At 35.0% G+C, this 23,854-nt stretch overlaps 2 protein-coding genes across 2 annotated transcripts; both read right to left on the bottom strand.

Annotated features, from left to right (window-relative positions):
- Positions 1 to 4,275: 4,275 nt before the first annotated feature.
- On the bottom strand, positions 4,276 to 5,853 carry LOC107088360 (cathepsin S-like). The gene is made up of 7 exons (XM_015380486.1): positions 5,652 to 5,853; positions 5,452 to 5,574; positions 5,211 to 5,360; positions 4,886 to 5,110; positions 4,643 to 4,808; positions 4,460 to 4,562; positions 4,276 to 4,389 (listed from the first exon to the last, which is right to left on the bottom strand). Exons 1-7 carry the CDS (start codon positions 5,769 to 5,771, stop codon positions 4,290 to 4,292), a joined length of 987 nt encoding a protein of 328 aa, XP_015235972.1. The 5' UTR covers positions 5,772 to 5,853; the 3' UTR covers positions 4,276 to 4,289.
- Positions 5,854 to 8,747: 2,894 nt separating this feature from the next.
- Positions 8,748 to 15,848, bottom strand: LOC107088362 (cathepsin L1-like). Its single transcript, XM_015380488.1, has 7 exons — positions 15,722 to 15,848; positions 15,509 to 15,631; positions 11,904 to 12,056; positions 11,604 to 11,828; positions 11,228 to 11,393; positions 9,542 to 9,647; positions 8,748 to 9,454 (listed from the first exon to the last, which is right to left on the bottom strand). The coding sequence occupies exons 1-7, from the start codon at positions 15,842 to 15,844 to the stop codon at positions 9,355 to 9,357; spliced, it is 996 nt and encodes a 331-aa protein (XP_015235974.1). The 5' UTR covers positions 15,845 to 15,848; the 3' UTR covers positions 8,748 to 9,354.
- Positions 15,849 to 23,854: the final 8,006 nt, after the last annotated feature.

Raw genomic sequence — 23,854 nt, 5'->3', positions numbered from 1 at the left:
TCCATTTAGACACTTAAAAATAAATTTTAAAAGGTTATTATTTATAAAATTAGGAAAGTCCAAAATGCCAAATTGAGCCAAAACGCATCACTGACCAAAATGATTACTTACTATACTGCACCCCAACTTAATACTTTTAACACTTTAAATACATAGTAGATTATATATCTAGATTATATCTCATTATAGTTTCTGTGTATAATTTCTCTAAAGTTTTACTTTACATGTGCTGACAATCACTGAGTGTAAGATTTTGACCTAAAAACATCCCCTTAACTGTGTACATGTGTTTACAAGTAGCGTACTGTTATTTTATAGTCGTGGATGGGTTATTATTAAATATGTTACAGAATAAGTTGATGATTTTTAAAAAAATAAGTTGTTTACAAATAGGAAAATATTTCTATTAGAAATAAATATCAGTAATTAGTTCAACATATTTGTTTATCCTACGCATTTTTTTAAAGTTAGAAAAAAGGATAAATTCATAAATCTGATTTTAAATTGCTCTATTTTTTCTATACTATATATATAGTTGTATTAATATATCAAAGTATTTAATTGCATACTTCTCAGAAGAGTTGATGACCCGAAACCAAACCAATCACACATAACATTAGAATAAATTTTAAAATTTAGGGATAAAACAAAAAAAAAACAAAACTAAAACATAGGTCTATAATAAAATTCAACCTTATAGAATTTTGGATGAAAATCCTATAAAAACACTTCTGTTAGTCTAATGCAGCATTTTACATTTGGGGAAAAATATTATCTTATTGGAAGTGCAAGGAGGCCAGAGTTACAGTTATTTAATCTTTAACATATTAAAATGTTAACAAAACTTAGGAGTTTATTTACAATCTAGCATGTGCAATGTAACATCTAGTTAACACAGAAAGATGTAAAAGCAGCAGTTTTACCTAAATGAGTCAGATAAATAGTCATTAAGTTTGTAGAGATGCAGTTATGGCTTTTTATACAGCTTCTGCACAACCCATTATAAACTGCTGTTCGTCCATAACTTGGTTAAAACATTTTGCAAACAAAATTTTTTATGTTTGATGTTTAATTTTCTTTAGGGAACTAAATTTTCTGATTAGAAGGCAACAGTAAAAACAAAAAAAATGTTATCCAATTTATTCAGATGAAAAATATTAAACTAAAATAAAAAACAATCAACAAAAAAAAAACCAAAAGGGGAAGGTTTTTTCTTTCTTTTTTCTTTTCACAAATTGAAGAAAGTCCTAATAATTCTAAACAGGAACTGGCACTAGTTTTTATGTCTGGTTTCTCTGTTCAATGTTTGATTCTTGTTTTCCTGTTAATTTGTTTAATCTTTAGAAGAAAAATCAAGTCTCCTTTTGGCCTATTTTTATTTTACCACATAAAAAAGAAAAGACAATTTCCTTCCATTTCAATCTTAAATTTAAACTTTTTAAAAAAATCTTCATTAGCCTACTGGTTATTGATGACAAAAATTAAGCAAGTAAACATTTCTGAACCTTTAACGTCACCAGATTTACTTTCTGTTTGTGGATGAATCTCTTTAAATCAATGTCTCCCATCATGTTGCAAAATGTCCAAATGTGTGTTTGTGTGAAACAAATGTTCCTTTTCTAAAGACTTTTCTTTCATCCCTTGGATGAAAAAAAAAACCCAGAATGAAAAAATATGCAGTGTAGATTTTATTTTTATTTTTTTCTTCAGACTTGAATGCTGTTTATTTCATGAGACTTGAGTCTTTGAAAGGATGAAATTGAAGCCTTACTCAAAGACATGATCTGACTACTTCTCTGTTTAAACATGTGAGAAAAGCCTACCTGAAATCGACTTTTTTAACCCATCAAACCTCCGTATTCAGCCAAGCTTGACGCATGTTTGTAGTCGTATTGTCTAATCTCTTGGACGTCCTGTATGCCAGCTGTTTTTGTCTAAAGCAAGAGAACCAGTGATTTTTATTGTTGTATGATGACATAGATCTGTTGCTTGCAGTGATTGTTGTTTATCAAAGTGGGGTTAAAGTTGGTGAAAGTTAGTTATTGGTGACTGTGTTCCATTTAGCTTGGGCCCAGGTTACCTCAACACACTGATATAGTTTATAAATACATATCTGGGAGGAGGTTTAGAGCACATCCAGAGTATCTAGAGGTGTATAAATAGAGAAGGCCGGGAAGAGGCAATCTTAAAGGGAGCCAAAAATGTGCATTAATTATGTAGAAACTAAATATAAGTCTGCTTGTTTGAGTTTATAGAAAAAAAAGGACAGGTAAGCAATATTTTGAGTTTTCCTCAATTTTAAGGTAGGAACATTTTCGTTTTAAACACATAGGGTTATTAGTAAAGCTCTCTGCTTACTGTCCAAAATGTAAACTTCTAATAATTTTTGGTTGTATGCGTAAAATCTATGTATTTACAAATACAAAACTTTTCACCGGTTTAATTTTGGCTGTTTACAGGACCATAACACTTCCTTTGACTATGGTGATGTGTTAAAGGTGTTTTCATGGCATGATTTCTGTCTGATCGACTCCTAAGCACATACAGATGAGTTCTAAATAAATCGTTTACCCCCTCCACCCCAGATAAGGATGAACCCATTCCTGTGATAATGCTTGTCTGCAGATAGTGAGAATCCTTCACTATATGTGGGACAGAAGGAGTTTCCATTTGTGTCTTTTTCATTTTGACTTTGATCGATTTATTTACTGATAAAGGCTCTTCTCTAAATGTAAGTTAATTTCTGAATTAAGTGTATCGTGTGTGGAAACTGTAAATGTTTCTATGTGAAAGTATGGAATTTGTGGGGAAAAAAAAATATCAAGGAAACAATTCCAAAAAAGTTAAATATGAAAAAACAAACTATTGTGTCGTCTTTGTGTTTTGTAAATGACGAATGAAAATCTTGGTAAATATATTATGGATATTGAGATTATTTAAGTGATGATGAAAAGGTGCTGTATGTATTTTCTGTGAGAAGTGTTCATTGTGCTGGGTTTTGCCTTTTCATGGCAGTTATCCAGCTCTTTGAAGAACATTATGAATTATAATGGAAATAAATCTTTAAAAATATGTCTTGCATTTGCATTTACAAGCATTATTTTAAAGTTTGCCTTTAGACATCATCTGTTTGACACCATTTTTCTGGAACTTTATCAGTTTTATCTATTTATATCTTCATTGTAATACCATGACACCAGCTGCATGCACAACTATTGCATTTAATTTGATCCTCCAAAGAAAGAAAGAAAAAGCCCAACTGGTCTCGCATGCCACATAGAAAAATCAGTGATCAACCAAATATCACAAACTCAAGCAGATGTTCTGAAGACCAATTACTCATTTTCTGATTCAGACGATACATTTAACCATTTGCAGTTACTTTGTTCAGAATAAAATATTCTCCGACAGCCATTTGATCCAAAAAGTGCTAAATACTTAAGTCAAAAAAAAAAAAAAAAAAGTGACTTTTTCGTATGCAGGACTCAAACTTCAACATGTCCTTGTGATGTACTGGTTGGCCTATCCAGGGTTAATGACTCTCATCCAGAGTGATAGGCGACAGGCTTCAGAGACCCTGTATGTGTGATTCAGGTATTGAAAATTGATTCCAACACTATTGTGGTAGTGAATAAAAAGTGATAAAAGTACAAGTTCCATAAAAATCAGATCCATTCAGACCAACATGACATTTTTAATAGCATGAATGTAGCTCTGCTACTCCCCAAACTTTGAGTTGAATTTTTTTAATATGCACCCATCCTATAGAAAAAATATATAATTTTTTCTTTTTTCCCTTTTTAAAAAGCCTCCAATTCCACAAAGCCTCAAAGGATTTTAGAAGTTGCTCTTCTGACCAAAATAGAACACATTCTAGTTAAAACAGTGCTTTGCAGGTTTGCATAGGGTCTGTTAGAAACTACAGTATTTCAAGCTCCTGCAAAGAACTTTTCAATTAAAAAGTTTTTTATGTCCAAGTTACAATAAGCTTTGTGTACCTTTGGACAACAGTAGATTTCATGAGCCAACTACCCAAAAAAAGTGTTCTTTTCCAGTTGGTTTCAATTGATAATCATATTTTGGTTTAATGTCATGTTTCTAAGAATTATTGGTAGTATGAGGCAGCTGTCCCATTAAAGCGTAAAGTCTGATTGTTCAGTCACTCCATTTAACCTCCCATGGGTAATACTTTGGGGGAGCTCCCCTCCAGCTACAACAATTTTTAAAATTCAAATATCTTCATATATTATTTGTGGGACAAATTTTACTTTATTGATGGAGATTATTGGTCACATAATGGGAAAACAAGCATAGAGAGCAACGCCGCACTGGTTGTTTCGATTCCGAGCCATTTTGATGTATCCTTCATCTCCGAAGTGCTCACCCCAACTGTAAATAAGACAAGTTAGAAACAAGCCAAGTATTGTTGGATGAGAATCGAAACAAACTTCCTACTTACCTGTTTTTGATCAGCCAGTAGTCCTCTCCATTTTCAGTACCATATCCCACTGCTAGCATTCCATGGTTTACGTTGTGAGAGCATGAATGGTCTTTATATATTCCTGTTGGGCCAACAGAGATTGTTGCTTTGCAGCCTCTTTTAATTACCTTTCTTTATGGGAATAGCTGTGATCAGACTTACCATGACGGTAAAAATGAAATTTTGGGCTGGAAGCGTCAATTGCAACAGAAATTGGGCCAATGTGTGCAAGGCCCACTTTCAAGGCAAACTCATCCCCTTTTGGCAAGAAGCCATACGCTGAGCAGTTTGCGGCCCTGTATGTTGGATTATACTTGCACTGACCTGGCTGAAAAGGTTAGGAAGAGACTTTAAGGATATTTTCTGGCGCGTCTGATCACAGGGCCATTAGACGAGGTCACTTACTTTACCAATGTAGGGATAAGCTGCATCAGAGTCAATACCCTGGTTGTTAATAACATACTGGAAGGCATTTGACATGAATCCACCTCTGCAACCATAGTTGCCATATTTTGAAGAACAGTCCACAAGATTTTGAGTACTGAGGGACATTAGGATGCCTTTATTTTTCTTAAGTTGGCCCTCCAGGGCACCAGCTGCACTAAATGCCCAGCAAGAACCACAAGAACCCTAAAAGATATCAGTGGTTACAGGAGGCAATGGTGGGAACACCCACAGACCTTTTTTGTTGTTTTAAATCAAGGATTTATTAAATCAAGGCTGAGCTTACCTGTGCTTTTACTGGTGTTACTAGCCCTTCTTCTCTCCAATCCAAAGATTCTGGTAGAGATCTGTTAATTTTGAGGAATTCATAGGGGACCCTCTCAAGCTCCGATGGTACAATGGTCCCTGCAAGAGATGACGTGACCTCCTCAAGGGTCTGAAAACAGATGGAGCATCACATGCCACTGAGGTCATTAGGATTTCAAAGACCAATCTTACCATATAATGTACTACATGAAAATACTCACCAAATCCCCCATGTGGTTCATGGCCAGCTCATAGGTATGCAAGCCAAGGGAGGTCTCCAAGTTATGGACATTTATCATTTCCAGGTTCTGCTCCCATAACCGTCTGCGACCAAGCTCTTCAACCTCAAATAAAGCATGGTCAACCTTCAACAATTACAGAGTTTAGGAACTATTTGCTTAGGTTGGAGACCTCCGTTTACCTGATGAGCATACAGTTTGTTATGCGTCGTCTTCCACATCTCCCAGTGCGGATCCAAATTTGAGCTTATAGCAGCCACTTCAATGCCACATAGCACTGTGAAAAGCAGGCTCTGAAACATGGTGAGAGCTAACAAAAAGGTAAATAAAAAGGAGGCTTGCTAACTTATTCTGCTTCAGCAAGAGGACACGGTTGCAATTGTTTCAGAGATGTCAATGTGAACGTAAAAGAAAATAATTTATATTAACTTGACAAAAATATGGGAAACTTTCATGCATGTGTAAAGTAAAAGACTAATTACTTTAGAAGTCAAAATTCTCCACAGTGACAGATTCAACCATCACCCACCTGTATAGCTGTTCTTTGCAGAAATCACATTCAGCATTTTTTTCAGCTTTATCAGCATATATTTATGCCATGCCTGCTACACACCTGCAACTAATGAGACATTCGACTTTTTATTTTGTCCACTTGGGGGCAGCAATAACAAGCCATAAACAGCCCTGATCAAATATGGGAGACAGAGCAAGATGAGATGGAGGTATGCTTTTCTTTTTTTCTATAAGCCCATGATGCTGTGCAAGACATGAAAGGTGGGAATTAAAAAGTTTTTTTTTCTCTTTATTACAAAATTTGTTTTTTTTTTCAGAGATTAATATTGCACTTTAATATATGTGTGAATGGTAAACAAAGATCCATTCGTGTCATATGTTTTCATCCCTATTATAATTTACCATTTAAACAATTAAAGTAATAATAATACATAGAGTTATAAGCAATGGTGAATTTATATTTTAAGAGGTTGTTTATAATCTATGATCTTCACTGATGAAATAAAAAAATAAACACAGCAAAAAACAATAAAAAAAAACCAACAACAACAAAAAAACAACAACAACTAATAAATACATTAAAAAACATAAATATACCAATCCAAGCCCCATTAGAAATAAGAAGAGAATCAATTCTGGACATAATTCTGTACAGATGAAGACCAGCTTGGGGCTGAAAATATCCAATTATGCATAAGTAGAGATGCAGATTTGTTGACCAGAAGCGCTAAAGAGTCCAAATCACATTACCAGGGGTTGGGAGGTTGACTCCTCCAATAATGATGTACTTTGAGATCTTTTTCCTCGTTGAACAGCCATTATTCTATTCAGTGATCAGATCAATGCTCTGATCAATCAACATGTTATGTCATCACTTATCCTTCCATGTCATTTTCTTAGCCTTCCAGCTCTTGATGCTTAACTTGTTTTTAAAAGCATAACCTTTTTTTGGCATCATGTCCTCTCAGAAATGTTCAGTTTAAGGTCAGTTGTGTTTATCAAAACAGTTTTGGAGAACATGAGAAGGTTTACATTTTGTCTGACACCCTGTTAGCAAGCTGAAACTCATGTCTTTGAGAAATCTAGAAAATTTAGGCTGATAAAACAGTTAGGGATGTCATATTCTTTTCCTAATTATGAAAATAATTCATTAAAAGGCACATACAACTGTTTTCTTTTGATAAACCACGTAGATTATTTCAATGATCTTTGTTTCTTTTAAAAAGAAGGTTTATCATATAAAAACTAATTGCAAAGGAAGCAGATTGAATGATCAGAGAGTGTAATAGTGGAGGAGGGCATGAGTATCCCATTAGCCACCACCCACCATGGATTGTATTTTTTCCATTTACAAGGTTAAAGAATGGGAGATAACCAGGGGTAACTACACACAACTTTGAAAATGTATTATTAGTACGATGCATATTTCTGTAGACAAAATGTAAAAGCAACACAGACAGACACATTCTCGATGCCTCATAATTTAATAACTTAAATCCTTTCATTAGTCTTTATTTAAACTGCAGAGCTGATAATATGAGTATATATAATGTCCAATGTCATGTTATGTGACTTACTTTTTGCTTCCAGTTTATGAAAGGATTTAAGGTCATACCTTCTGCAATAGTCCCCAAGTACTTTAATTCCCCTTTCAGCACAGTCGTAGCAGGAGAAAGAGGATTTACTCACACGTAAGCAGGGATTATATCATATATTTGTTTAGGATAGGGTCAAAATTATCATTCTGGTGATCATCTTTGAAACTCTCTAAAGGCATGGCGATGCACTGAATATGAAAGCAGAGAGAAGAAAAGCAGACTGAGGCTTTTTTCCCACCATTTTAAAGTGATAAGCACATGATGGGCAATTTACATAGGTGTACATACAGAAGCTGTTTTAGTAAACCTGAAAAATTGAGAAAGACTTTTGTGTAAAAAAGAAAACAGAGTGTGTATCAACAGCAGCTTTCTATCAATGTAACTCGTCATCGTCGTCGCCATCATATCAAATGCATCTGTTCATAAAATATTCAATTTTAGTTCTGGATGTATTTTTAGGGCCTTGCTCCTGCTAGGATAGATCCGTTCAACATAATGTGTAAACATTTAACAGGTTATCTTGCAGAATTGCACAGTGCACTGGCAAAACAATCTAGAAATAAGTAAAAATGTCTTATTTTAAGTATATTGGAATGAGTATTTTTACTCTTAAAATAAGATAATTAGATAGCATGCACTTAAAATACGACAACGCAATTGTGTTTATTTATTTTATATGTAAATGGTCTTGTTCCGTTGGTAAAATGCATCTTTTACAACCCCAATCCAATAAAAAATGCACCTATTTTAGTAAAAATGACTTATCTAGATTTTGATTTTTTTCCCAGTGTTATTGCAACCATTCATCCTCCCATCAACTATGAATAGCTTTAAGCTACTTTTACAGCTTTTACAAGGGGGTAGAAGTTATAGTTCTGGTCTTTACACCAATATTTGAGTCTAAAGGGTTAAGTTCTTTTTCCTTCTTTAATGTGAATTGAAACGTAATTTTAAATATTTTCTCTTTGCATTTTTTTATTTGGAATTGTTTGCATGCTGCTGACATTCTCAGATATTTGTTCTCATTCCTACAGAGATCTATTGGTCGAACAGTCATGTTTTTGGTAGTGTTGCACGATGCCATTTTTTTGGCCCTGATACCGATACCCGTTACCTGGCTGTGCAGTATCGGCCAATACCGATACCATATGTTTGAAATTGAGTTGTGTGTGTATATATGAAGAACTGCGTACTACTTGGATGTAAAATAATTGCCATCATGTCAACCTTTGTGAAGTAAAGCAAGCAAAAGACTAATACAAAGTGAATCCAGTAGAACTTTTTATTGCCTACCTGGAATGGGTGACAATAGTTGAATACATTTTTGGCTCTCAAAATGGTATCGGTGCCCTGTTTGTTGGTACTCGCCGATACCACCATTTTAGTGCAGGATTGGGGCCCCGCCTGATACTGGTATCAGTGCAACACTAGTTGTTGGGTAGTCGAAGGAAGCTAAGTTACCGTACCCAGAGAAAACCTGCTCCTGCACAGAGGGAACATGCAGACTCCGTGCAGAAAGACCCCAGGCTAGTATTCCTTCCCAGGATATTCTTGCTGCAAGAAAACGGCGCTAAGGGTTGTGCAACTGTTCAGCCCCCTTTGAAGCTAACAAAATCCTTCAGAATACTTTATTATATCGGCAGGTTAGAGCTTCTTAAACCAACAGTGTATCTTTAGTACACCCTGTTAATTCTGCAGTGCTCTGAAAAAACAATGTGCACTTATAAAAACAAACAAAGAAGTAAGATGAAAACTAAATAAATCTAGGTTGATGTCACAGCGTGGGGTAGACTGCTAACGTTGCAATGCCACAGAGGTTTTTCTTGTTCCTTGCAATACGGATAAAGCCTCCTTCTCCCCATTCTGTTCCCCAGCTGAAACCACACAACATTACACTTTATAGTTTTATGACAGAAAACAAAATGTTACAAAAATGTAAATACTAAGAAAAACATCTGTACCTGTTTTTCACCAGCCAGTAGTCCTGTCCTCCGTCTGTGCCGTAACCCACGACCAGGACGGCGTGATTGATCAACTTTGGGTTACAGTCAGGCACATTGTATAAACCTGCAAGAATAATGTGCAAAGCAACAGTAAATGAAACAGTTCTATACTGGTTATGTGTTTATAATAGCATAAATATTGAATATTCTTTTATTCAGATAGTACGTAATCCCAAGGTATTATGTATACATGCATGTAAATGGAGGAATCGAATAAGAAAGAAGTTTTCCTTTGACAAATTGACACGTAAAACTTAGAGGAGCGCATAGTACCTAAGAAAAAAACTTTAAAAATGAGGTGAAACTATTTAAACCACAGTATTCTGTCATTTAGCACCTTTCAGTAGCATCATTTCTCATTCATAGTGTAATTGAACCTTTCATCGGGTAAATTAGAATAAAATCAAAATGACTTTTCTTTACTCTTTACAAATTTACTAACACCACATTTGCTGATATTTCCATCAATTTTTAAAGAATAAATGGAACTGAGACATTTCAAATGTATACTTTGCTTTTCTGGGTTCGATCAGATTGTCTTTTACAATGTTTGCATGGGGTGTGAATACTGTCAGTACTGCATTTTGCACCATATTTATTTATTTATTTGCACTGCACTGAGCCTTTCCATATCAATGCCTTTTGCACCACGTCTTTAAACTTTAAACTTTCCTTTTCTCCTACACTGTTTACATTCTGATCGCTGCTTCACTTTATGAATGGAAAAGTTCATTTTACTATTGTAAGCTGCTCATTCACTGTTGAAAAGTTGTATGCATCAAAATTTCGTTTTGTATAAACTATATGTATACAAGATGACAATAAAATTTATTTAAGTGTAAAAATATATGGAACAGAATCCCAATACTTTTTGTCATTCTAAAAAAAGAAAAGCGGAAAACGGCAGAAAATGTAGGTAACACAAATGACAGATTTTCATCTTCAGATTTAAGGAAAAGGCATCAGTGAAATAGGTACTTATCCAAACTTTTGTCATCTTGGGGTTACAAAATCTCCCACAACCATTATAAACACCTAAATCTACTACGGGGTAATTTTAAAGTGATACTAAGAAAGATCCCACTGTCCAACCACTGCAAACATAAACATGATAATGATAACGCTTCATGGGGCTTCATTGCAAGCTGTTTGCTTTTGATCTGTGCCATCTAAGATGTAGTATTTCAGAAACAAACTTCGAAGGTGGCTCGTGACTAAAACAAATGATAAATCAATGGAAAAGCCTCTCACATGCACACTCAATAAGGAAAGAGGACCTGGGACCCCAGAGATATTTTGCACAAAGGAAAAGAAATCCAAGCTCCAACCTTGTAAAAGTTATTGGGGAAGACTAAGGACCTCTAACTATATAGTCTTTAAGACTGTATAATCTTGCACCCTCAAATTATGAAGCTTGAAAAGTTCAGTTTGCCTAAACTGAACCTGGATGACTGAGAATCTTCACAGATATCTCAAGCTATGGAGTTTCATACAATATATGCAGTGTTATCAATCAGTTTATTCAATTAGAAAAATTGATGAAAAGAACGTTTGGTGTTATTTAGGAGTTTCTTTTAAACATAAGACATTTTGCAAAAACACATTTTGGCAAAGTTCCTTATTTTGAGGATTCAGCAGCCTCACCTCCTCTGTAAGAATGGAAGGAGGGCAGCATGGCATTCACAGCCACAGCAACTGGTCCAACGGATGCAACTGCAGCCTGCAGAGCCAATTCATCTCCCCGTGGAAGGATGTGAAAGTTTGAGCAGTAGGCAGCCCTGCCTTGCAGCGTGTAGCGGCATTTTCCGTTCTGAAGACAAAATGAGAAATTGGGAAATACAGAAAATATAAATATTTGAACAAATATCTGTGGTATGATTGGATCCCTTTTAGTCTTCATCTTTCATTTTAGTTGATTTCATGCCTTTGCCATAACGAGCTACATAAGATGTTACACTACGTTATTTATTAGTGAAAAAAGAAAAATAATATGTTCAATTTTCTCTATGGTCTGGGTCACCTGGTGTTCGTAGGGGTACGAGCGCTCCGAGTCGACGCCTTTGTTGTGGATGATGTAGCTAAAGGCCTTGGTGATGTATCCTCCTCTGCAGCCGAGGTTTCCCTCCTGAGTGCCGCAGTCCACAAGGTTCTGTGGACTCAGCATAACAAGGTCGCCTGTTCGCTTCTTCATCTGCCCCTCAAGAGCCCCTAAAGAGCTGAAGGCCCAGCATGAACCACATAACCCCTTAAAAGAAGAGCAGCAGAAAACATTTAGAGCAGCTGTTGCATTTCAGATGTTGATGTATAGATTATTTTGTACCTGATTTCTGACAGGACCAACCAGGCCGTGTTTCCTCCAATCAACACTTTTTGGAAGCGATGAGTAATTCACTTTCTTAAAGGTGTTGTTCTCGATTTCAAGAGCTTCTTCCACCTTCAAACCATTTAGCCTGTTATTTATCTCCTCTGCTGTCTTAAAGCAGAAAGACAAAAAAAAAAACAAAACAGAATGCAAATGAATAGTTTTAGAAACAACATCTGCATTTTAGTGTTCAGACTCTGAGAAAACAGTCAGGCTTTCTTCAATTCTACCTCAAAACTAGTAAGCCTAAATAAAATGACATATCATGTAGCGGCTATTTAATTTCAGTTTTGGGGAAGCTAAAAACAATGAATTAAGAAAACCAAATAGGTTGCATTTTTCCGACACTATTCAAGATGGAACATCTTCCACTTAAGCATCTCTAAATATCCGATAATCAGCTTTGCAGACATATTTGTTTTCTATTTGATGCTTGAATATCTGTGAATAGAGAATACATCCTTAAAAACTTTTAACAGGACAATGTTGCTTTTTTATGCAAAAAATAAATAAATAAATAAATAAAAATCAATAATAATTATAGGAAACAAAGCACATTCCTGTTAAGTAACAAGACATTTTGGTTGGGATTAAGTTTAAAGCTTTGGAGTGAATAACGGTCAGCATAAAGTAGTTAATTCAAGGGTAAGAGTTAAAAGGGAGTAAAACAAAACCAATGCAAAGTTGTAACATGAGTAGAAAGTTTCACTTTTTGAATCTTTGGGCCTGATCCTCAATAGCTCTGCCCGTCTTAAAGCAAGTCAAACGTGTTTGTATGCACAGAGCAGATCTGCATGGAAGGCGCCGCGCAAAGTCATTTGCAACTGCACCGTTTTATGGGTGGAGGATATGCAAATGTAAATATATTTACCACATGAAAAGTTATTTTTGAAATATAAAACTCAACTGCTGTCTTGGTTTTTGCCGACTTTTAAAAGTCTGGTGTAAACTGAGATGCAATAATTTCTGCAGTCATTGTGGTCACAAGGGAGGCATTGATTCAGACAATGGATACAGTGGGTCTGTGTGCATGTTAACATATTAGGACTGTAAAGAATAAAACTAGTAGAATTAATAACTATTAGTGGAGGAAAAAATGTCAAAGCAAGTCAGTACGAATTAATGCAGCAGAATGACGCAAAATCTTTACACAACTAAACCATAAGGAACAAAAATTATTGAATATATAGCTGGTTCTGCACACTTTAGAGGGAACTTTCGCATTTGTGTTTTGGCTCCCAAGAGGGCCCTTTAGCAGGCATTATGGCCCATAGAAGGACACTAGTTTTGTAGGTACAAATAATTTCTTTGCACGTCCAATTTAGCGTAGCTTATTTGGAATTTTTAAAAAATCTGACCCTTTGTGAAGATTCAGTTAAGAACATCATGGTCTCTCTCTTACTTTAAACTTGACCACTGCCTTTGTCGTTTTTCTAAACTCAAGAACTTATAACTGGATGCTTATTCATATACTAGAAAACCAACTGCGTAATCTTTAGCAGAGAGGACCTGTTTAACAGTTTTCTCCAAGACCTAAATACGATTAATTCTATGATAATACTGCAACATATGCTATCTTAAATACACATGATTAAAGATTTGTAGTAAAGTAAAATTATAGTTTTATTGAGAAGAAAATCAATATGTTTTACCCCCTTATGACAAACATATTTTTATTCTATCCACTTTCTATAAAATGAACAAACTTTTACATCCGTGGCAGCTATTCAGTATAAAATCGTGATTTTTGACTGTGTAATAACCTCAGAACGGGCAGAAGAAGCTGCTGATTGTGTGCTGACCAGATGATAAAATGGAAGTTAACAGTGATTAAGAATATAAACTTGGTCTAAATCATCTTTGCTCAATCATCTGGGTGCATTTTCAAATATCACACTGCAGAGGTGTTGTTCTCTTTGGTGCATATTCCTGAACTGTGATGGTGCTTTCCAATGCAACTGTAGCGCACTGTCCTCTGACAGCAATCCAAAAGCTTATGAGTGTCCCAAACATGCCAGACTCCTGCAGAGCAATGACACGCTACACCCATCTAGGCTTTTCTGCTCTGGTTTTCTCAGCCAAAAAAAAACACCTTGTGATATGCTTCAGAAAAAGGCCTCTCATATTCAGTTTATCCTTCTTCTTTATTTCATATCTCTTTATGCTTTTAGTTTTTTACACAATTTCCTCATCATTTCAGATTCCTGCCAAAAATCTTGCTCTTTAGACCATGTTTGAATTAAAAGGCACCCACATGCCCTGTTATGTCATCAGTCTTTATGTGGCATCGGGGCAAAATGTGTTGATTTCAGATTTAGAAAAAGCAGAAAGTTGAAATAATTACTTCAAGAGATTAATGATATTTTAAGATCAATTACAAAACGATGAAATATACAACTTGGCCCAACGTATTTAAAAAATGTTACTGCTACACAAAAACAGAACTATGTGCAGATTTACACAGCAGCTGTTATATTACTATGTATTTGATGGGTCTTTTAAATTATTTATAACTCACATACATAATTATCCAGTTATCTGCTTTTTTAGTCACACTACAGCTTATAAGTTCTTTGATATAATAGTGTCAAATTCCAGTCTGGTTTCAATTAAAAGAACAAAGGGAGGTGTGTCTGAGCTAAAATTGTTCTCTTCACGTTACCTACTGTTTGCCCAAACAGGACTTCTTGCGGCTTTATTCTTGTCATTTTTAAATAGGGACCAGATTTTATTTTCTTTTTTACTTGTGTGACATCAAAATGTTCTTTATTTTCCAATGTTGAAGACAGGAAATAAGGTAAAGTTTGGGGGAAAACATGCGGGGTATGTCTGAAACAGGTAGCCTGTCCTGGAATGGCTGAGTCGAGGACTGCAGCTATAGACGAGCTGCACGCTCTACCTTTGTGCCACCAGCTGCAAAAGTAAGGTACGATTTGTAATCCAGGGATTTTCTTGTAGTATGATTTCAAAGAGTTGACATTCAACGACTTTTAACATGTTTAGATTAGGTTATCATTAAATTCAACAAATAATTTTCTTATCTTATTGTGTCAGCTGGTCAAACTCTGCTTTTCACCTCTGACCTCCTACAGCTTTGCTCTTCTTGCCATAGAGTTCGATCAGCATCCCAAAGCTGTGGAACATTGTCTCCCCATTCATAGTTTAGCACCATAGATGTACTGAAAAAGCTGATAAAGGATGGATTTTGCTTTTTTTCTGAAAGGTCTTAAGTTGTTTTGAGGTCACAACCTTAGATCTCTTTCCTACTGCATCTGTAATGCCTCAGAAAAGGGGTACAAAAACCATGCAGTTTTAGAAGAAAGCTTGAGGAGGGGTGAAAAAAAGAGGTTTGCTTTCAGTTGAAATCTAGTTAGTAAGCATGTGCAGTAACTGGGGATTTGGAGCCACAATTGTTTGATTGTGAAAGTAGGTTATGTTCTTTGTGTGTAACTACATTGCAGAATCTCAGGTTATAAAAGTAATTGGCTGTAGTGGTAGCAAAAGGAGGGACTTGCCCCGAGCGCATTTCACCCAAGAACAACCACTAAATCTCATCATCCTACCATGTCAGCTAGGTGGTTCAGTCCCAGAACAAAGCTTTGTTTTCCTGCTGAAGCCTCCTGGTTGTGTCTCAGCAACATGAGCAGATTTTTCTCCCACACTGTTCTCCTGAAGATCAGCTCAGTCTGAAAAAATCATATTATATACATTATTATCAAATATGTTTGCAAATTTGTGTGACTGCATGTTAACTTTTTTTTTTTTTAAACTCATACCTGATTGTCATAAATTTTGCCATATTGATTTTTCCAGTCTTCCCACAATGTCTTGGTAGCTGATAAGGAACAGCTGAGGATCACAGCTGCCATTAGCAACACAGCACATAACCAAAAGTGCATCCTGCAAAGATAAAGAAAACCTTTTAAACTATCATCTCTCATCTGGGACTTACAGTCAGAAAATAGTAAAACGAATAAAAACAGAAATTGATCTCAGCACTTAAGAATTACAGTTTGGATTTTAAAATTAAAATGTTTCAGAGAAAATAATCTAAATATTGCTCAGTTTATCTATCTATTTATTTTATCAAGGCTGTGATCATTATTATTTTGACATAATTTGGATTCTGCAATAATCATAATTTAACTAATATAAATTTTGGGAAGGGCCAGGTGGTGATTTAATGACCTTTGAAGCTTCTGTTAAAATACATAAAATCACTATTCGTGCGAATACAACATGTGAAAACCTCAAACACACTGCTTCCTATTTTGATATAAAAAAAAAACAAGAAAAAAAAGAAAAAGAATAGCAGGCAGTATGTCAGAAAGAGAGAGTCCACTTATGTTCAAGAGGGGAAACAGGTTGAGTATGAGCATGTAAATGTGTGCGCATTACCAAACCAGCACAAAAACAGAAAATCTTTTTAAGATGTTTGCCCAGTCTGGTAAGAGAGAACCGCACTGTCATGAGCAGAAGGGTCAAACTAGAAGGAAGAAGTCATTATCTTAAAACCAGCATTCAAAGCCTGATTACTTAACGCAAAATGACAAAGAGCTTAATGTTTGCAGACATGTCCTGTGGTCTCATGTAACTAAGTTTGAAGGTTTTTGTCACACTGACTATTGTTTAATTTTGGAGGAAAAAGTTGGAAACTTGCTAACTTAATAAGGCCAAGGGTAATAATATGATATCTGTAGTGGTCTAGGTGGATACTTATGGGCTGGGTTGCTGCAGGAAGAACTGCCTCACGCCATAAAAACGTCTCGTAGAAACACTGGACCTACATCTTTAGATATCAGCCAAAAACGTTTTGTTGGTCCAATAAATAAACACATTTCTTACAAATTAGAGAAGAAGTGCTGGAAGTAGAGCTTTAAAAGACTATCCAACATGTTTGATGCAAGTTAAGATGTTTGGAATGCAATCAAGGAAACGCAAGTTAGTTAGTTTTGTTTATAAAGTGTAATAAGAAAAAAAACTTTTTGTTTTCCGGCATTTAGGTAAGAAATAACAGTGGTTTTGCTAAAATACTGTAAGAGGCTACGTTTTGTCTGATTTGATATCAGGCAGTGAGCACAAATGGTCTTGATAAAAACATTTAGAATAGGAGCCCAAACATTTTTAACATACATATTTAAAAAACTAATAGAAACTGTAAGATATAGACAACACAGGAAAAGCCCCCCCTCTGTGGTGCACTTGTCATGATTGTGTCCTTTTCTGGACTTTTTGGTTCTGTTTGTTTGCTTTCTGTCTTATCAGTTACACTTTGATTTATGTCATTCTGTTTTCTGGGTCATTGGTTTCATTTCCATTTTGTGTCATTCTAGTTGTTTTCTGATTGAATTTAAGCTCTTATGTATTTATTGATTAGCCTCTGTTATCCTCTTGTGCCAGTCTCCTTTCCTCTGGCTCCCTTCTAGGTCCTTCTGTCCACACCTGCTCCCATCAGTTGATTACTCCATTCATTTTTCTGTTAGGCGGATATATTCCTCCCCTGCAGTTTGTTTCTCTTTGTTCCTTCAGTATTTCCTATTTTTTGGTTCCTTAGTTGTTGTTTTTTTGTGAATTGGTTCTGGATTATGTCTTCTGTATTTTTACATCATTAAATTTAGCAAGAAATCATCTCTGCCTCTCCATCTCTGCATCTGGGTTCTTATCAAGTATCCACTAATCCTGACAGCACTGTATCAATACTCAGATGATTAATGTAATAATTCAGGGGAAATGTTTGCATGTTTCTCTTGACTTTATACAATAAGATCATTCTGAAATGTTTTACCCCCTGCCAATAATGCTTGGATATTGGATCAAAATGTGTAAACAAAAGTATTACTAAAGTGTCTTCACACTTGTGAAACCACATTATTGCACCTTCTAATTTTTTAACCATCCCATACTAACAGATATTTGTTTTTTATTTGTGTAGAATAAATATCCCATTATAAGTGGAAAATGCTATAAAATAATGCATCATGATCATTTTTTAAAGATAACAAAACCTGGCATTTTTAAAGGGAAGTATAGACTTTTAGAACAAACTGTTCAGTTTAATGATGCTCTGTCTTTAAGCTATTAAATACAAACAAATTTAATATGCATGCTTTATTGAGCTAAACTAAGGGTTGCATAATTTTGACCAACATAAAGCAAAAAGTAGATAAAAGATTAAAACCTTGAAAATTAAACTTCACAAGTAAAATATTTGGAGCTGCTGCAAAATAACTTATTAGAGTGAGGGAAGTATGTGATATATATCTGTGTAATCAGGAAATACATTTCTATATTCTCACATTTTTACACATGCTCACAAAGGGGAAGTTAAAATAGGTTTCACTAAACTACTTTCACAACAATTTCTAATTTTTTTAACAAAGTTTACCAAAAATATATCACAAAAACCGAATTAGCACTCACCTTGACAGAGACAATCAGCGAGTTTTTAATCTTCCAGAATAAAATGACGCTGGTTTACAAAGCAGACAGCTAACTTTCAAAGAGGAGGTTTTCCTTCCTCTTACAACATCTGCTCTGCGGCCTGTCATGTGAATCTCGTTTACTACCAGCTGCATTCTGACCCAATATAGCCTTCCAGTATTACTGCTGCAGCTCGGCAACATGCAAGAATCGAAATAAGTGTGAATAAAATTACGCGAGGGGGGAATCCTACCAATGCAGAAGTTTAGGAATTATTTCAAATGAAACCTGCAGTTTTATTTGTGACAACTCTTTACTGGCATGCTGACTCATATTTTGCTTATGGAAATGCAAAAAGAGGAAATACAGTTACAGTGAGGGGTTTACTGTAGATGCACTCACATGCCCATGAATATTAGATTTCATTAAAGTATTTAGCGATTGGTTTGAGCTGTTTGTTATTGTTGAATGGACATGCAACACGTTAGATAAATTATTTTAAACAAGAATTAGGTGAATACTTTGTGTAAAAAATTCTCCCCAAGAAAACTTTTCTGAAATACTAGTTGGGAAATGACATATTGACCAGAGTAGCTAAAAGGGGACAAACTTGTCAGCCTTACGTGTTTTACCATTAACTGAAAATATGTAATTTAGGGGAAAGAATTTCAAAACAAGCAGTAGAACATTCTACCTTCCACTTTATGTTGCAAAGGAGGACCATTGGTAATCTTTGTCCCATTAGAGGCAGGAGAAACAAACAAAAAAAAAAAAGAAAAAAGGGGCAATGAGATTGAGAAAATGACATTTGTATAATTTTGAACAGGAAGCGACAATAAGAAGCAGCAGGGCTTCAAAACAGATGCAGAGGGTGGAGGTTTTCTGCTGGAAAGGTAATTTGCATCGGATGAGCTCCATTCCAACAGTCATCAGCTCCTGCTTTTCTTCACTAAACTATTACGAGCAGGTTGACGGTTGGCTGCTTTTCATAGAGATTTTCCATATGTTTTATTATTTTTATTTCATTTGAAATCTCAGGACTCTCCTCTCGGTAGAGACATAGTTTTTTGCAGAAGTCACATTTTTCATTGTTTATTTTAACAATGATTTGACAAGGGTTACAGAGGATGATATGTCCCCTGCATTGCAGTGATAGAGCCAGTGTGCAGGACCTTGTAAATTAGGCAAAATCTTTTAACCTTCTCCATGTTATTACAGTCCAGTAGTCTATTTTGTTTTAGAATATGTCAGTGGTGGTAGGAAATAAGCTTTTTATCAAGTATTTTTTAACGTTAAAGGTTTTCAGCTTGTTGGACAAGCAAGAGACAATCAAGCAAATATGAGAAACACTCGAGTAAAAGTAAATTTTTTTTTTTCATTCATATTTAAAATACTGCAAATGTGGCAGACATTTTGGTTATTAAATTTTATTTCCTGGGACACTTTGTTAACATGATTCTTGAATAAAGAATTTTGGATCTAAAATAACTCATAGATATTTAAATTCTGGAACTAGATCAGGCTTTACTCCATTCAAAATAATGTTTGATTAAGATCTGTAGGATGCTTTGACAAGTACATGCAAACAGTTTTTGTGATGTTTAACATGGGATGCGAGCCAGTTGCACACCGATCACAAAGCACCTGTGAGATCTTTTGCAGCTTGCTGGATGCTTTTGCTGTTTCCAGGACCGACACCTGTGTCACTGGTCTTCCTCTTCTTTCATTTGATTGTCAGATTGCAAACAACTTATAGGTACATACCACCACGTACTGTACAAGAATGTAGCCTTAAGTTTCCACATACAATATTCTATTTTTGAATTTTGTGCTATGTAAAAATAAAAACAATGCTTTATTATTACCATAATTTCCTCCCTATCTCCATCTGTCCCTAAAATGCCTTTAATACTCCATTCTCTCCAGTTTCCCCTAATTACTTTCCTCATCCTCTCTCTTTCAGTTGCATATTTATAGCAATTCATCAGAACATGATCCACATTTTCTTTTCCTCCACAACCCTCACATATACCATTATTTCTCTTCCCTAGTATGAATAAAAACTCATTCAAGTAGGTGTGTCCAGTTTTTAGTATTTAAATGATGTATGTAATGTAAATGATTTCTTTCCTTCTGCTTCTCTCTCCGTAATTTTTAAGTATTACAGATTTTGAAACCATATAACCTTCTTCCTTTCTCATTTTTATCTTATATTTTTTGCCATCTTTCTGCTTTTTTCTTTTTAATTATTAATTTACCTTGCCCTTTTCCAAATGGAATCTGAACCGTAATCTGCTTTCCCAAAGCCTTTTTAGCAAGCTTATCTGCTATTTCATTTCCTCTCATGCCTTCATATGCTGGTACCCAACAGAACTGAACGTCTCTTCCATATCTAGATAACCTGAATAAACTTTGATGAATTTCTAAGACAAGGTCTTTCCTATAGTTTCCTTCTGAGTGAATGCTTTCTATTGCTGCTTTTGAATCTGTGCATATCACCACCCTGTCTGGTCTCCTCCACCCACTGTAAAGTATTAACTATTGCAACCATTTCTGCTGTGCATACAGACAAAAGGTCCATTTATCTTTTACAGATACATATATGAAACTCTTAAATTTATATTCCTATTCCCACTTTTCCATTTGGATTTTTGAACCAACTGTGTAAATTTTTAATAACTATAATACAGTTGTCTAATATGTAAGCTAGTTTTAACCCCAACTTCATTATGTTTCCATTCTCTTTTCATTTCATGTAGTTTCAAGTCAACCTTTGTTTCTGGAAACAACCATGGTGGCTCAGTGCTAATTGGGTTGTTTTTAGAAAATGTCTTATCATCTAACTCATTTATTTTTGCCCATTCATTTCATATACAGCCAAAGCCCTTTCTTGTAAATTAGGAATATTCCCAACACTTCCTTATTACGCTTGTTGCTGGGTTTTCTTTACCACCACTTCTAATTCTGATCAAGTACGAAAGTGATATTTTGACCTGTCTCATTTCTAAAGGAGTTTCTCCAGCCTCTAGTAAAAGAGCATTAATGGGGGTAGTATTCTTTATACCTTATATTGTAATTACTATTTGTAATGCCGATCTTGCTTCTACTCCATATACCATAAAAATCCATAATCTATTACTGATCTCATGAGAGCCCTGTAAATAAATATTCAGTAGTGACTGCTTATCAGCCCCCCAATCATTCCCAGCCACTGTTTATTATTTTCTTGCACTGCTTAATAAGCATTTTCCATGCATATGAACTATTTAGCCATACTACTAAATATTTGAATTCTGCTACTCTATTTATAGGCTGATCATATACGTTTATTTCTCCTATATCAATATATCTTTTATTACTGAAAATCATATAAAAGGATTTACTGACTGACATTTTGAATCCCCAGTCATATGACCATTTTTCTATTTTATTCACAACTGTCTTCATATTTCCTGCTACGTGCGAGACATTTCTTCCCCTCATCCATATGGCTCCATCATCCGCATAAAGTGTTAATTTGATGCATTCATCTAGATTTAAAAATATATCATTAATCATAATGTTAAATAGTACAGGAGTGCTTAATGGCCTTGCTCCTTCTTATCTGTCTGAGCTGTTGCATTCTTATACGCCCTCCCGTTCCCTCAGGTCAGCTGATCAGTTGCTTCTGAGGGTCCCAAAGACAAAATGCAAGCTCAGAGGGGAGCGTGCTTTTTCTGTGGCAGCTCCTAAGCTGTGGAATGACCTGCCTCTGAGCATAAGACAGGCCTCTTCTCTTGCTGTTTTTAAGTCCCTTCTTAAGACACATCTTTTTTCCTTGGCTTTTGGCACAATTTGAGAGGTTTTACTTTGTTTTATTCTTTTTGTATACTAATATGTATTTTACACTCGTTTTTTCTCTATTTTATAATTTTATTGTATTTTATGATTGTGTACAGCACTTTGGTCCTGTCCGGTGCATAAAGTGCTTCATAAATAAAATTGGTATGGTATGGTATGGTATGGTATGTTTTCTACTTTAAAATGTCTTGAATATTCATCCCCAACTTTAACTCTTATTTTCCTTTCTGTAAAGAAACTTGCTATGCAGATATGCATTCTTCCACCTATTTCCATATTTTCCAAGTTAATCAATCCACATTGAGTCATACACTTTATCTTTGTCAAAGAATACTACTATTTTCAATTCTCTCATTTTTAGACCTTTTTCTATGTCATTGCTAATTCTCACCAGGGCATCCATTGCAGACCTTCCTGTTCTGAATCCACATTGATAGCTATTGAATATCTGCTTCTGCTCTAAAATAAACCCCAATCTCTTTACTAATATTTTCTCAATCCATTTTCATAAGTGAGAAGTCAATTCTATTGGTATATAATAGAGTACTATACTGCTACATTACTTTTGAAATACTAAGTACTGCAGCATTTAGTAATGTTGATGAGTGCCTGATTAGTGCACTCATCAACATTTCCTTTTAATGTCACTAAATGACTTGTTTGATCACATAACTGTTTTAAAATTTGCCATTTGGCTTTATTAAAGCACCATTTTGTTATTTTGATTTAATCGTGTTTATTCAACTTATCTTTAATGATTCTCTTTACAGGAAAATTATGACTTCCTATAATGGATTCTCCCCTCACACTCCACTCACAAGAACTAACTATTAAATTAGATACTAAAGTTAAATCAAGGCATGACGTAATACCTTTATATATGTCAATTCTTGTTCCCTGTCCATTATTGAGGGACACCAGTGACCTTTCATCCATCATTTCTTCCACTATTTTACCATTATTATCCATCGGTCTGCTTCCCCATAGGCTATTATGTGCATTGAAGTCACCACACCAAATTTCTCGTCTTGTTATTTATCCTAAAAATTTATAAAAAAACTCACTTTCTAAATCTTTCCATTGATTATCATAATTGCGCATCCTAATATTTCCACTATTTTCTAAGTTAAGTATTTCTACACTCACACATTCATACTTTCCAGGAACATCATTTCCTCTATATGCCAGTCCTTCTTTAATGAATGTTGCACAGCCTTCTCCATTACTGTTTTACTTCTATCTCTTCTGACTGAACTGTAACTGGGAATTTTAAAATCTAAAGATTTTAACCAAGTCTCCCGAAAACATATAACATCTGGAGCTGTTTCTAATTCATGTACATATTTTTTAAATTCTTCACCATTTACTAAGAGACTTCTAGCATTCCGTTTAAGAATATGTATGACCATTAAAAAAAACAAAAAACATTACTTGATAATTTCCTGCTGAACTCAGAAGTTTGTGAATTTGATCTGCTTGGACCTCTCTCATGTCAAACCATCCTGCTGCTTCTACAGTCGTTTTAATTTGATCACTTTTCTTTTACATTTCCACTGTAACATTAATAATGTGGCAAATAAATGCTACATAGTTATCTTTTTCACCATCATTGTATTTTCATCTGCATTACATATGTGCTTACATGCATT

The sequence above is a fragment of the Cyprinodon variegatus genome, unplaced genomic scaffold (genome assembly GCF_000732505.1).
Source record: "Cyprinodon variegatus isolate N-32 unplaced genomic scaffold, C_variegatus-1.0 Scaffold216, whole genome shotgun sequence".
In the NCBI taxonomy this organism is placed as follows: domain Eukaryota; kingdom Metazoa; phylum Chordata; class Actinopteri; order Cyprinodontiformes; family Cyprinodontidae; genus Cyprinodon; species Cyprinodon variegatus.
Note: the sequence above shows the minus strand (reverse complement) of the source record. Positions and strands in the feature narration are given on the sequence as shown.

Bases quoted from the DNA above. Each gene is read 5' to 3' on its own strand.
- LOC107088360 (XM_015380486.1), bottom strand. From the start codon at position 5,771: ATGTTTCAGAGCCTGCTTTTCACAGTGCTATGTGGCATTGAAGTGGCT. The intron at 4,563-4,642 runs GTAAGTCTGATC...TTGGCCCAACAG, and splicing joins ATTTCATTTTTACCGTCATG to GAATATATAAAGACCATTCA. The intron at 4,390-4,459 runs GTAAGTAGGAAG...TCTTATTTACAG, and splicing joins TACTGGCTGATCAAAAACAG to TTGGGGTGAGCACTTCGGAG.
- LOC107088362 (XM_015380488.1), bottom strand. From the start codon at position 15,844: ATGCACTTTTGGTTATGTGCTGTGTTGCTAATGGCAGCTGTGATCCTC. The intron at 11,829-11,903 runs GTACAAAATAAT...TCTTCTTTTAAG, and splicing joins TTGGTCCTGTCAGAAATCAG to GGGTTATGTGGTTCATGCTG. The intron at 9,648-11,227 runs GTGAGGCTGCTG...TTATTCTTGCAG, and splicing joins CTTCCATTCTTACAGAGGAG to GTTTATACAATGTGCCTGAC.